Source organism: Nannobrachium achirus (genome assembly GCF_963921795.1).
Source record: "Nannobrachium achirus genome assembly, chromosome: 10".
NCBI classification, from domain to species: domain Eukaryota; kingdom Metazoa; phylum Chordata; class Actinopteri; order Myctophiformes; family Myctophidae; genus Nannobrachium; species Nannobrachium achirus.
Genome location: NC_137819.1, coordinates 32,314,013 through 32,327,827, shown reverse-complemented (window position 1 = coordinate 32,327,827; position 13,815 = coordinate 32,314,013). Strand labels below are relative to the sequence as shown.

General features: G+C 41.6%; 1 protein-coding gene across 1 annotated transcript in view; it reads right to left on the bottom strand.

Annotated features, from left to right (window-relative positions):
- Positions 1–11,063: 11,063 nt before the first annotated feature.
- col22a1 (collagen, type XXII, alpha 1) overlaps positions 11,064–13,815 on the bottom strand; it is a gene marked incomplete at both ends in the record, with an annotated part of 109,162 nt that continues 106,410 nt past the window's right edge. The window contains 3 exons of the mRNA XM_080735391.1: positions 11,064–11,257; positions 11,938–12,015; positions 13,141–13,323. Of these exons, the coding sequence (XP_080591517.1) occupies positions 11,064–11,257; positions 11,938–12,015; positions 13,141–13,323 (455 nt within the window). The remainder of the gene's footprint in view (positions 11,258–11,937; positions 12,016–13,140; positions 13,324–13,815) is intronic.

Here is a 13,815-nt window from a genome sequence, read left to right as displayed (position 1 = left end):
CTTATAATGAGCATTTGAGAGGACACAAATAGGTCCAGTGCTCCTCTACCATCTGAAGCTTCATTGAACGAGTGAGCAGGCGTGTTTCCAGGACTGGTGGTCTTTGGGGGAGCGAGTCTTGGAACAAACGGACATAAAGGGAAAACAGAGCCGAGGCACGATTTGTAGAATAATGTATAGATGTTTTAAAAACCCTTTTTTTAAACTTGTATACAACCTTTAGACAGAGCTAATCTGAGACGCCATGTACAGTAATAGAACAGCGCTCCCCAAACCTTTTCACTTGAGACCCAAAAGTTTAATTCAGTGGCGAGACCCAAGGATGGGCTACAAAAACACCATATATGAATTAATCAGTGTTCTAAGCTTGTAGAGCGTCTATTTTCACTACTTTAGAACAGTGTTTCTCAAACTTTGAAATTTGAAGGTCTCCCCTTAACTTTGACAGTGTACAACTGTCAGGGTCCATTTGGTTCCATTTGTACACTGTCAAAGTTACAGACTTGTAAGGGTCAATTTAGACCCCCATAAAGGAACATAGAGAGAAATCCACTTTGAGAACCACTGCTTTAGAAGATAATATTTTGTTAATTACAAAAAAAAAAAAAAATTCGGGTGCCGAGCCACTGTTTGGGAAACACTGGTATAGAAAGACAGCTGCTGCTGATGCCAATAAAAGCTATTTTTCCCCCAGCTGACGAGAGGCCTACAGGCCCATGACTTGTCCAGACACAAATTATAATTGCTGGGCATTGGAAAATGTTGTAAAGTATTAAAAAGGCACATTTCTTGTGATGATTCTATGTACGGTCTGATTCCTTGAATAAGCTCACAGAGAATTTCACTCATTATCGCTCTTCTTCTTACTGTGCTGTGAAATAATAACATGCGTTGATGTTGTATTTTTTCAGAAGCAGTATGAACTGTCCAGTTAATATAAACCGGTGCAGTAGACAATTTGATGCAAGTCCTTTGAAAAGAGTGGTGTTGTTTACATTAGGGCGACCATGAGAATGGATGCTGCACCTTGCATCTCCCAACATATTACAATGTACAGATTAAGGATTTACAGCAGAAACGTATGATTTTGTTTTGACCAGACTTTCACATTCATGGTGTTTTCAAACGATGCAATAAAGTGGTATGTTTTGGAAATGTTGCATTTCTTGTGTTTGAAAAATGCACGCTGTAACAAGAATAAAAATCCGCACACCAGTAATGCAGAGAATTTTAGAGAGGCAGGGGCTCAAATTTCTAAAAGGGCCTTTTGGTGAAAATATTGAATATAGCAGACTTCCAAGCTCACAACGCGTCACACTGCGACGCGTTGTGAGCTTGGAGGTCGGCTATTTTCAGTGCTTGATACCACACTGAACTAAGTATAATCAAGGCGTTACTGGAGATGTGGCGTACGTACAGCATGGATTTCTACACAGATTCTTTCAACATAAGATGCTACGTTCACGTTCAGGAGAGTTTGGACAAGGCAATTCTCGTGAATGCTGCCTTCAGGTATGGTATGGAAAGGGGGCATTTGCATTTTTTTCACCAAGAGTAAAAACAGCATTCATGGTCTGAAGAGGGCACTTTTTACAGGTGGATAAAAGGGCAGGGGCTCAAGCCCCCTTTGATGTACAGTATATGTGTGCACGTAACAAAGGAGAGTGTGTGGATGTTGGATGGCGTTCCGACGTTGCCTGGTTACAGTCATGCTTAGTCAACATCATGGCCTCCTCCGCGCATCACAAACACCACATTCACTTTGCAAATATGACCTTTCTAATGAATGGCTGCTTGGACTTTGGCACGCGTCCAGATGCCCCAGCAGGAGGACTTGCAGTCGGATCACGTCACGGCTCACAGTCGAGAAATGTGAATTGTGCATCAATAAAATATCATCTCGCTGTCAGGCGGAAACCTTGTATCTTCTTACAGTATTTCATCTTATAAATTATAGGGACAGGTCATTTTTTAAAGAGGGATACTACTGGAGAAAATGTATACGATACGCCCTGATATAAAATGCCATGACCCTCCCTCCGAATGGGGGGAAAAATCAATTACCTTCCCCAAGCATGAAAATTCAAAGATTGACCCTTCCCTAACATAACAAGAAATTTACCACAGTAAAATTATTCCTAAAACCTAAGCTTATTCCTAATCTTAAAGTGAGAAAATAAAATGAAAAGTTAAATTGGAATTTGGCTACCCGAAGTGAGATTCGAAACGGCAAACTAGCGGGAACATCAGACTGAGAGTCGAATGACGAACATAATACGCCATCCAGATGGCAAATAGAGGCTGTATCCAGGTGGGTGGCAGATAGAGGCTGTGAGACTTATATTGATGTAATGCTTGTCATTCAGGATGGAAAGATGACACCTATCTGAGCTTTTATGTGACAATTATTGAGGTCACTTCCCGAACTGCACTCCTCCCTCTGGTGCTGACATTTGCAGTGAGAGATGGTATAGTGCTGATCAGACCCTCAGCAGTGGGTTTCCATGTTCAAATCTATAAAGCCTCCTATAAAACAGTGTAGCAGGAGACTAGTGTAGTAGTGGTCAGAGAATTGGACACTCAGTACAGAGGTTACATGTTCAAATCTCAGTCTTTCTATAGTACTTTGACATTTTCAAGGTTCACAACAATTATTTTGTGTTAGTAAAGTTAAGCTGAAATACTGCATTGAACTATAGAAAGACTGACTTGAACATGAAATCACTATGCTGAGAGTGTGATGGTTAGAGTATCTTTCTTCAAGGTGTTTCGCCTTGATTCTGACATGACATCATTTTTGATCGGCGCATGCATCGCTCCTAGTAACATGCTATGTTTGTGTTTGTAGCATACGCCTACAAGACATCTCTTAGTAATGTTGAAGTGTTATTTAATATGTTAGCTTTGAGTTGGTAGTTGAAGTTAAACATTCCAGCATTGAACCACAGGACGACCAGGACTTGAACATTTATGTAGACCAGTGGTTCCCAAACTTTTCTTTTGTCTCAGGGCACCCCTATAAATATATATATTTTTCAGTCCATAGTCTGCACAGCACCAAGCTGCTAGGAGCATCACAGTAGAGGTGAAACCACAAGCCAGTAGGCTACGTTTAAATATGTATCCACTATCCCGGACAACAGGCCTGTGTATGGTTGACCTTAGAACAGTTTTGTTGCAAGAAGTTGCATGGCGAATCATTAGTGTAAAATTCTATCAAACTAAAAAAAAAAATATATATATATATATATGTGTGTGTGTGTGTGTGTGTGTGTGTGTGTGTGTGTGTGTGTGTGTGTGTGTGTGTGCGTGCGTGCGTGCGTGCGTGCGTGCGTGCGTGCGTGCGTGCGTGCGTGCGTGCGTGCGTGCGTGTGTGTGTGTGTTAGGATTAAGTTGGGAGGACCCTCAGACCCCGTTTAGGGAATCTCCCACCTACCCCCTTAAAACGTATATATAGAAATCGAAATCTTGTTGATTCTGACGTTCCAATGTTGTCAATCCTGCATATGGTCTAGTGGACTGAGGAGTGGTCTCTTAGTTCAGAGGTACCATGTTCAAGTCTCACTCCTGCCACATTTTTGTTTTACTTGGACCTTTTCAAAGTTCAAATACAAAATAATTACTCAAGAGCACTGAAAAGTTAGTGAGAGATGGAGTAGTGGTTTAAAGATCAAACTCTCATTGCTGATGTTCCATGTACAAATCTCAGTCCTCCTACATTGCCATTTTACTTTGACATTATCATGGGTAAAATACAAAATAATTACTCAAAAGCACCCAACATTTTAGTTTGGAGATGGTGTAATGGTCTAAAAATCAGATTTTAGGTGCCCAGGTTCTGTGTTCAAATCCCACTCACCCTACTAATTGCTGCTCTATTACTTGGATCTTTTCAAGGTTAAAATACAACATAAGAACTCAAAAGCATCAGCACATATTTACAGAGAGAGATGGCCTAATGGTCTAATGCTTGGACTCTCAGTTAAGTGGTGCCATGTTCAAATCCAACGCAACCTTCAGTCTATCTCTGGAGAATGTTGGCTAAAATACCAAAAGATTACCGTATTTTCCGGACTATAAGGCGCACTTAAAAGCCTTTAATTTTCTCAAAAAACTACAGTGCGCCTTATAGTCCAGTGCGCCTTATATATGGATCATTCATTGACATTGACATTCCCTTTAGCACAGCTCCATCTGTTGGATGCATAACGCAACGGTAGCGTCTATTATGTGCGCCTTATAGTCAGGTGCGCCTTATATATGAAAACAGTTTGAAAATAGACCATTCATTGACAGTGCGCCTTATAGTCAGGTGCGCCTTATAGTCCAGAAAATACTGTACTCAAAAGCACCAGGACACATGTGTAATGAGTGATGGTGTAGTGGTCTAAGGATTTGACTCATAGTGTGGGGGTTCCATGTTCAAATCTTACTTTTCCTACTTTGCTGTGTTTCTTTAACATTTCTTTCAAGGTTAAAATACTAAAGAATTAGTCAAAAGCATTTGCTCTAAATGAGATAATGGTCTAGTAGTCTAAAGATCAGACTCTCAGTTCAGAGTTTATGTTCAAATCCAGGTTCTCATGCAGATCATTGCTGTGTTACATGTACCTTTTCAAGGTTAAAATACAAAAGAAGTAGTCAAAATCACCAGAATATACCTGCTCCTAGAGATGGTGTAGTGGTTGAAAGATCCGACTCTCAATACAGAAGTCACATGTTCAAATCCCAGTCCTCCTACACTTCATTGCTTGTGAACTTTGATCTTTTCAAGGCTAAAATACAAGAGCAAACTCAAAAGAACCAGGAGATACCTGCTGAGGGCCCAAAGGTGCCTTGGCACAATGGTATGGTCACTTGGACGGTTGTCCCTGTTACAGGCAGGTTTCAGACAGGTTCAAGTCCCATGCCCAAGGTACACGGAGGACCATCGTGGAGGGGTGTCCCTCCCCCTGTTTCCTGAGAGCTAAAGGTGGGGGGTTATATCTGAAAGAACTCTGTCCAACTGAACTTTTACAGAAAAAAAAAATCTTATTCACATGCCTTGAGAGCACTGGAAGAAATTGAGACAATTTTAGCCTAAAAAAAGGTCAACATACTCCAGAGATAGACTGTAGGTTGAGTGGGATTTGAACATAGCACAACTTAACTGAGTGTCCAAGCATTAGACCATTAGGCCATCTCTCTCTGTAAATATGTGCTGATGCTTTTCAGTTCTTATTTTGTATTTTAACCTTGAAAAGATCCAAGTAATAGAACAGCAATTAGCAGGGTGAGTGGGATTTGAACACAGACCTCTGCATTGAGAGTCTGATCTTCAGACCACTACAATATCTCACTGCAGGATTGCTGTGGTGCGTTTGAGTAATTCATTTGTATTTTAACCTTGAAAATGACAAGTACTACTAGAAGAACATTGGAGGACTGAGATTTGAACATGGAACCTATGCACTGAGAGTCTGATCTTCAGACCACTACACTGTCTAACACTGCAGATCTTTCTAAAGGTTTTGAGTATTCCTTTAAATTTGAATTATAAACTTTAAAATGTCAAAAGACTAGAGCTATAATGTCAGAGGACTGAGATGTGAACACAGAACCTCTGCAATGAGAGTCTAATGTTTAGACCATTACACCATCTCTCACAGCAGATTTATTTTGGTGCTTTTGACTAGTTTTTTTGTATTTTAACCTTGAAATAAAAAAAGTACTACTTACTAGAAGGAAAAAAATGACATGTCCTTTAATGTGCGATTTTTATACTTTGGCTTGTGTGGCAGTGTTGTGCAACAGTGGCCGAAATAGCCGATCTACAAGCTCAGGTGTCACACAGTGCCACATGTTGTGAGCTTGTAGATCTGCTATTTTAGCTGGGGTATTTCTTTGAAAAGTTTTAAAAAGGTTTTAGTGGGGAAAGTACAGAGAAGCTTGTCAGTCAGTACTGACCCGGCTGTGTGATGTCACCAAGGCCATGGACCTATCATGGTCCAATATGCAAATTTGCCACCTGCTGAAACCATGCTGCTTTGAGCAGTGGTTGTGAATGACCATATTGTAAGAGTTATGTGATATTTGCATATTTGAATATTCATTGATCCAGACACTTTTCAGAGTTTCTCTATCTGATTGTGTGATGATTTATTTCAGTGAATGAATGTGTACTAGGGGCGATAAGAGCTGCCAACTCTCAAACAGTCAAGAAAACACCCTGTTCTATAAAATGGAATCCGTTCCAGTCTTTATTACAATATACAGTACAGTACAAGTGTATCTTTTGTCCAATTATTACAAATATACCATTCCTTTAGAAAAGCACCAATTTTACTGGAAACACTGGTCTGTGTCAAGTCAATATATTTCAGTTAATTATTATTTGTTTGAATAATTTAGGAGTGTAAATCATATCCCTATATTTGGCACAGTCGGTCTACGTATACAAATACACCATGAAATCTATGATGAGAGTCACGCTGAAATAAAACATCCAATCTGGTACGAGCCCAGTCATGAGATAAGCATTTACAAGACCAAGCTAAATCAATACTGATATGGTTCGATTGTGCAACGTGTGTAACACAATATTGACATCAGAGAACAAGCTATCAGACATTTTAGATAGCGTAGCACCATGGAATACACTGTAATCCACAATAATTCAACTGCCATTTCTGTGAAGAGTCTTCTGAATCCCGATACTTGTATAGCATAGCTGTTCCCTATACGTTCCTGCTGGTATGATATAATACAGTATAATAATGATACCAACTTACAAACCAATTAATAGCCAACCTATTTTTAAACCAAACATTAGGTCTTGTGGGAGCAGTGCCTACTGTAGAATATAGACACACCACATGAAACAAAATAATAACGCTCAAGAACGAAGCATGAAAAACAGATCTGGTCTATCGTGAATGTAGCACATTGTTGCTGTAGGGAGGAAACTTCATTCTGTTATTTCCAAAACGGCTACTTTTCGGGATTCAAATTCAAAAATTGCAAAAATGGCAGATCTACAAGCTTGTATATGTGCTACTTTTGTGGGACACTGCCGGAAGACAAAGAAGGGCATTCATTTCCAAAAACTAGAAATAATAAAAAGTTGTAACATGGAGATAGGAGGTTTCTGCGCGACAGCGACAATGTAATACTGTAAAATGATGTAATACTGTAAAATGATGTAATACTGTAAAATGAATGCATTTGAATCTTCACTCAGTACCGTGTTTTCTACAGTTCAGACTGCGCTGCAAGCTGAAGCTCACAAACAGGGGCGTCACAAGGGGAGGAAAAGTGGGACTGAGTTGCTAGGGCCCAAGGTGGAGGGGCCTTAATTATGTTATACTTTAGCTATTGAAAAATAGCAGATATAGAAGCTCATAGCGCGGCACCGAGTGCCGCACTGCGACCTTTTAAGTCGTCGAGTGCAGATCTTTGAATATATGTATTTTTTTAAAGCAAACATTTGTAACTCTAATTTTGCTTGGAACTAAATATTTTGAGATGGGGGTGAAACATGAAATAGTTTGTTTGAGCACCACTGACATACAAAAAAAGAAAAAACCTTAGAAGGATTTGAAATATTCAAAGACTTGCACAAGTTTTCACGATAAAAAAAAAATGCTGATCTACAAGCTCGCAGCGCAGCACTCAGTGCGCTGCACTCAGTGCGCTGCACTCAGTGCGCTGTGAGCTTGTATAGTTGCTATTTTTCAATAGTTAAAGCGCAAAATAATGTGTAATAATGCGTTCCCAGTCTAAATGGGTATGAAGAACATTCATGGGGGGCCCGCAGTGAATCCTTGTACCCAGGGCCCAGAATTTGGTGTGACACCCCTGCTCACAAAGCCCTGAATCATTTTATCCAGACTGTAAAACCCCAAATACCCCTCATAAAAAAAATACTGTCGTTGGTTCCCTGAAAAATGCTCCACTTTCCTCTGTTAAAAAAAAAAAAAAAAAAGAAGAAGAAAACAGCACATCTGAGATTTTGGGAGAGACTCAGACAGAGAGAGGAGTAAATTGGTCCAGGCGGGACTTGAGGGGTGAAAGCATCTTTCAAAATGGTTCACACACAACAATGGTTCGCTCCATCAGCATTCAGGGAAGGAACTCTCTAATTTTGCGGTTCCAAGGTACAAAATAACAAAAAGCGGATGCCCAGAGCAAAGCCCCCGGAGCCTGTCTGAGTCACAGGGCTGCTGGTTAATGAGCTACACACACCAGAGAGGAAGTGGCAAGTCCATAGAAAACGCACAGCCTGGAACAGGGAGATTTCAAAGCAAAAATAAAATGTGAACAGAGGCAGATAGATAATACGGTACTCCCCCCTTCCGCCTCTAATTTCTCTAAGCTCTTTGCTGCTAAAGCACATGCTTTAGAAGACAAAATTAACCCATCTCATCATAATACATAAAAAAATACACATATTAATATTTCTTAAAAACAAAATGATAGGTTTCCCTTCCTGGATACTTTTACAGTATCTTTAGATGATTATTCTCCTGAATGTGGTCAAATCATATGAAGTTTCATGGCCTTGTGTTGGGATTTTGATGACACAATGAACCAGACGAGATTTGGTGTAGATGGAAAAAAGCGGCCTTTGCTTTCTGTAACAAGCAGTGACAATATCATGTTAAAGCTGCAATCTGGGACTTATTTGAATAAATAAATTTGTTATTTTAACCAATCTGTATTGAAGAATATAGTATGTTAACTACTGCAACACATCTGAACACTGTACACTTTGTTTTGGACATTTCTGGTCCTCGACTCTCCACAAAAAGCACCATTGTGTGGTGTAGGGCTGCATTAGTACTTTGAGACAAAGAAATGCACAATTCTTCCACCACATCTTTCTACACACTCCACCGCACACTCCATCACTGTCTGGTTATTTGAAATTACGCTTTCCACTGCTCGCCGCACTTCTTCTGACCGATTGGATTTGGATTGCCTTGATTGGATAATTACCAGTAGACTTAGCGGTCGAACCGTTTTATGGTTATTGATGCGACAAAAGAGAAAAGATGCACAAAAACCCCAGCAAGAGACAGAAAGGGGGGGATGGGGGGAAATTGGTGAGACCTTTGAAATAAATACTGACATACGATAGCACTCTCCCAAATCCTCAGTCCCAGGGGGTGATTGAGAGGGAATTGTTGGTCTATTAGCACTGGTTCTTAACGTGGGGTCCCAGGGACACCAAGGGGTCCTTCGGGTGGTTCCAGGGGGTCCCCAGTTAATTGATCAATATTCAGGAACCAAATAGGACCCTTATGGGTCTGTAAAGACCCATACATATGCTTCAAAATGGTCACACTGACTTCTAAACTAATTTCTACTGGTCTATCAAGAGACAAATGCTGATATATACTGCCACTGAACTCTTGTGAGTTCTGATCTCTAGAATCCACCCACTCTGTAGTGATCTGAACAATGAATCTGCTCAGCAACATTGCAGCTCACACCAATGAAGCTGTTGTCTACAGTCAGCGCTGGAAGCAGTGGTTTTAACACCTGCAGATCCTTCGCCATTTCTTGTGAGTCCGACTTTTGCATTAGTCACTAGAGAGGGATTTCACAGGCTTGTGAGACTAGTACCTCTCTCCGCAGCCAATGTCTCATTCAAAACATTTGCTACAGAACAAAGCTGAATGTGGTAACAAATTGATCTAAATAACACCCACCCAAACTTCTGACCGATCATTGAACTTTCTTGGGGATAGTCAGAACATCTCGGTGATGCAATAGCATCCGAATAAAAGTTCGGAGAGACGTAATTTTGCAGTTAATGCCGTTCGGACGGCGGATGGAGTATGTTATGCATTGGGCTTAACTCTGAGGGTGTACACATGGAACCATAGCGGTCCATTTGGTTCCATAGAGTTACATTAAACGGTGGTAACGTGGTCTAATGCATATCAAAACTGGCAGTCTTTGAAATTAGGTTGAGACTCAAAGTGGTCTAAATCAGGGGTCTTCAACATTTTTCAGGGCCAAGGACCCCTTAGCTGGAAGATGAAGCAGCAACCCCCAATACATGTTGTATAAAATTGTGTTGAAGAGTTGAAGATGAAACCTTTTCATAGATTTCATAGATATTCATAGACTTCATTTTGTAGCGTTGTGTTGGATTCATGTTAACGTGCTTTTTCAGACAGTTAACCACTTAAAACCCTCAATACAACATGTACTTGGTCTGCTGTTTTTATCCTCCCACTACACCAAACCTCTTTTGCCGCCTGCGAGGCGTTGTGAGCTTGGAGATCTGCTACTTTTGGCTAAGGTTCATGTAAAAAAAGGGGGGAAAAGAAACCTATCACACAAAAATGTGTAGTAACTCTCCCGGACCCCCTGTCAAAGACCCCAGGTCTAAATGATTAAACAAATCTCTCAATAATGAACATATGGGGAAAGACTAGACTGGGGGAGGGAGGGAGGGAGGGAGCAATGTTAATTACTACTAAGAAAGAACTGTCATTCAAAGGTTGGAACTAGGACCCGCCACAGTGGTGTCTGACCGGACTTAAACCGGGATATCTAACGACATGGTCAAGGTAGTCAAAGGTTTGTGAGGTGCAAAGATATCTGGCCTTACAACCCAGCACAAACCTTTGACTACCTTGACCATGTCGTTAGATATCCCGGTTTAAGTCCGGTCAGACACCACTGTGGCCGGTCCTAGTTCCAACCTTTGAATAACAGTTCTTTCTAAGTAGTAATTAACAGGGAGGGAGGAATAATACAAATCTAGCTGCCCGCTAATTCCCCGTATTAGGTTTTTAACAGATCACGCACCCTGCTCATTCCCCGCCCGTCCAAACCTTCATACAAAAACAAAAAAACTAAACGAAACAAATATTCTGACCGCCGGCAGCACATATTGCTTCAGCCCTTCCACCTTGAGGTTATCATCATCATCATCATCCTTAAAAAGTTAGAAAAGTTCTTGATCCAACACCATGACACGTCCAAGTTCATAAATATAGCTGGACTTCAAGCTTCCTCGTGTCTGTGTGTGTGTAAGTGGAGGGGAGGGGGTGTTTTTCCGTTGTGTTTTAAGTCCCCTTGACGTTTTTGGTGTGTGGTCTTGAAGCCAGGCTGGCATAGTAAGCACACTGGCTGGGGTCACACTGACCCGGGGGTCCCGGGGGGCCCATCTGACCATGGGGGCCTGAGTTCCCTGGCTCTCCCTGCGCTCCGGCCTGTCCCGGGCTCCCGTCCTTGCCGTAGCCTGGCATGCCAGCGGGACCTATAGCGGGTGGCACAGAGGTAGAGAAAGAGACTATCAGCAGGCATGTGCACACATACAGTAGACATCAAAGGGGGCTTGAGCCCCTGCCCTTTTACCCGTCAGTAAAAGAAAGTGCCCTCTCCAGACCGTGGATGCAGTTTTCACTATGGTGAAAGAAATGCAAATGCCCTCTTTCCATGCCACACCTGAAGGCAGCATTCAATAGAATTGCCTTGTCCAAACTCTCCTGAACTTGAATGCAGCATCTTATGTTGAAAGAATTGCCCTCTCTGTGTAGAAATCCATGCCATACTTACGCCACATCTCCAGTATTGACTTGATTATGCTTAGTTTAGTGTGGTATCAAGTACCGAAAATAGCCGACCTCCAAGCTCACAACGTGTCGCGCTGCGACGCATTGTGAGCTTGGAGGTCTGCTATTTTCGATATTTTCACCAAAAGGCCCTTTTAGAAATGTCGGCCCCTGCCTCTCTAACATTCTCTGCACTTCCCACTATCAGCCTGACACCACAATTACAATTACAATGTAGGCTTTTAGCTCTTAATCCAGAGCCACTTAATAAGCAAGAACAGAACAAGGTAATACACCAATACATCAACATCAATTATACATCAAATGCATAGAAATAGAAACACACACATTTTTCAAAAGACTTTTGTAAGAAGGTTAAAGTTACCTATAGGACCAATGGGACCTTGCTCTCCTCTGTCACCCACACCAGCATCTCCCTTCTCTCCCTTGGATCCCTTCTCGCCTACAAGGAATCAACAAACCATATGATCCCCATGATTACTGCATTATTATTGCTATCAAAGTTGCACAGCCATGAGTGATGCTAAATGAGGTAGATTTGGTTCAATGTTTTAACTAATGTAATTGTGGTCTATGAAGTCTGTATCAATGTAACCCATTAAGACTTGAGGCCGATTCTACAAATGTCTTCTATACTGTATCCTTTCTGAAAAACCTTATGTTGTTATATCAGTGATGCTCAAAGTTTTTCATGTCAAGGACCCCTAAAGTGATATGTATTTGGCCGTGGATGGATCCCCATCTCAAAACATTTTGTTCTAGGGACCGCCAGAAGCAAAGTTTAAGTTAAAGGATGTCTTCACAACTTTTCAACCGATCTTCATACAATCACTGAATGAAGTTCATGAACCCGTCTACCAGTGACATCATCGTTAGGCAGACTTATTTTTAAAAACAAGATTAAAAATCAAACCTCGGTTCGAAGTGAAGCGGTGAACTTTTATTCTATGTGTTCTAGAGCTATGAACTCTGTGATCTATACATTCTTCCAATCCTGAATGAATGAATGATTTTATCTGGAGGGCCGAATTGTCATGTGAAGCTTGACCAATCCTCAAAGTATGGTCTCATTGGACATTTTTAATCATCCAATCATCAGACCGGGACGGACGTTACACACATATTCTGGACGTACGGGACAGATAAAACCTGTTCATTCTGCACTGGAATGACCATATATGGACATGAACGGGACACACAAAGCCACTCCTTGGAAGCGGCTTACACTGCTTCAAAAATATATATATTTCGATTTTTATTATCGCGAGAACAATGGCTTCCATTATAGCATGGTAACGTTTCAGGAATAGAAAAGCCTGCGGTTTCTATTAGCTTGGATTCCCCATCGATGACGTCACTGGTAGACAGGTTTCTGAACTATGAGACACAGACCAATTATACGAAGACAGGTTGAAGAGTGGTGAAGTCGTCCTTTAAAAATGTTTGCTTTAAAAGAAGCTCAGTGAGAGACACACACACACAGGCACACACACACACACACACACACACACACACACACACACACACACACACACACACACACACACACACACGGTTGACCTCTGACCTTTAGGGCCCGCTGGACCTCTGATTCCCTCTCCTCCGTTCTGTCCGGGCATGCCGGGCTCTCCTGGAGGGCCGGGTCGCCCGGAGCTTCCGTCCTTGCCCGATGGCCCGGGCGGCCCCGGCCGTCCCGCCGTGCTCTTCACATGGGCCGGCTGGATCTGGGCCATGATGTACGCCAGTTTGGCTGGAGACGGACACGGACACACATTTAAATGTATTCAAGATTTGTAAGATACATTACAAGGGCCCAGATAGTTTTTCTGTTGCTTCTGATGTCCTACAAACTTGTGTCTTGTGGTAGAAATATTTATAGAGTAACAAGTATACAGTCTAAATCTAAAGTCTAAATCTCACAAGGCTACTCATTTAGCTGTACCTGCAGCTGTCAATCTAACAGCTGAGTTCTCTCCCCCACCTATGCTTGCTCTCTCACTCTGTCAGCAAATCTGTACCCTGGGTAACTATTTGTATGTTGTCTTTATGTTTAGAACATATCCTTATAAGACCATGTTAACATGTTAGAATAGCATCTTGGACTATAAGAGCTGTATGGTAATGGTACTAGGGAAGTCTTCTGCCCGACAGGGCAAAGCTCTGGCCAGCAGGCCAGAGCTCTCTGATGCTGATAATGCTGTTTCTCTGATGCTGAATCTTCTTCAATAAATGGTTGACTTCA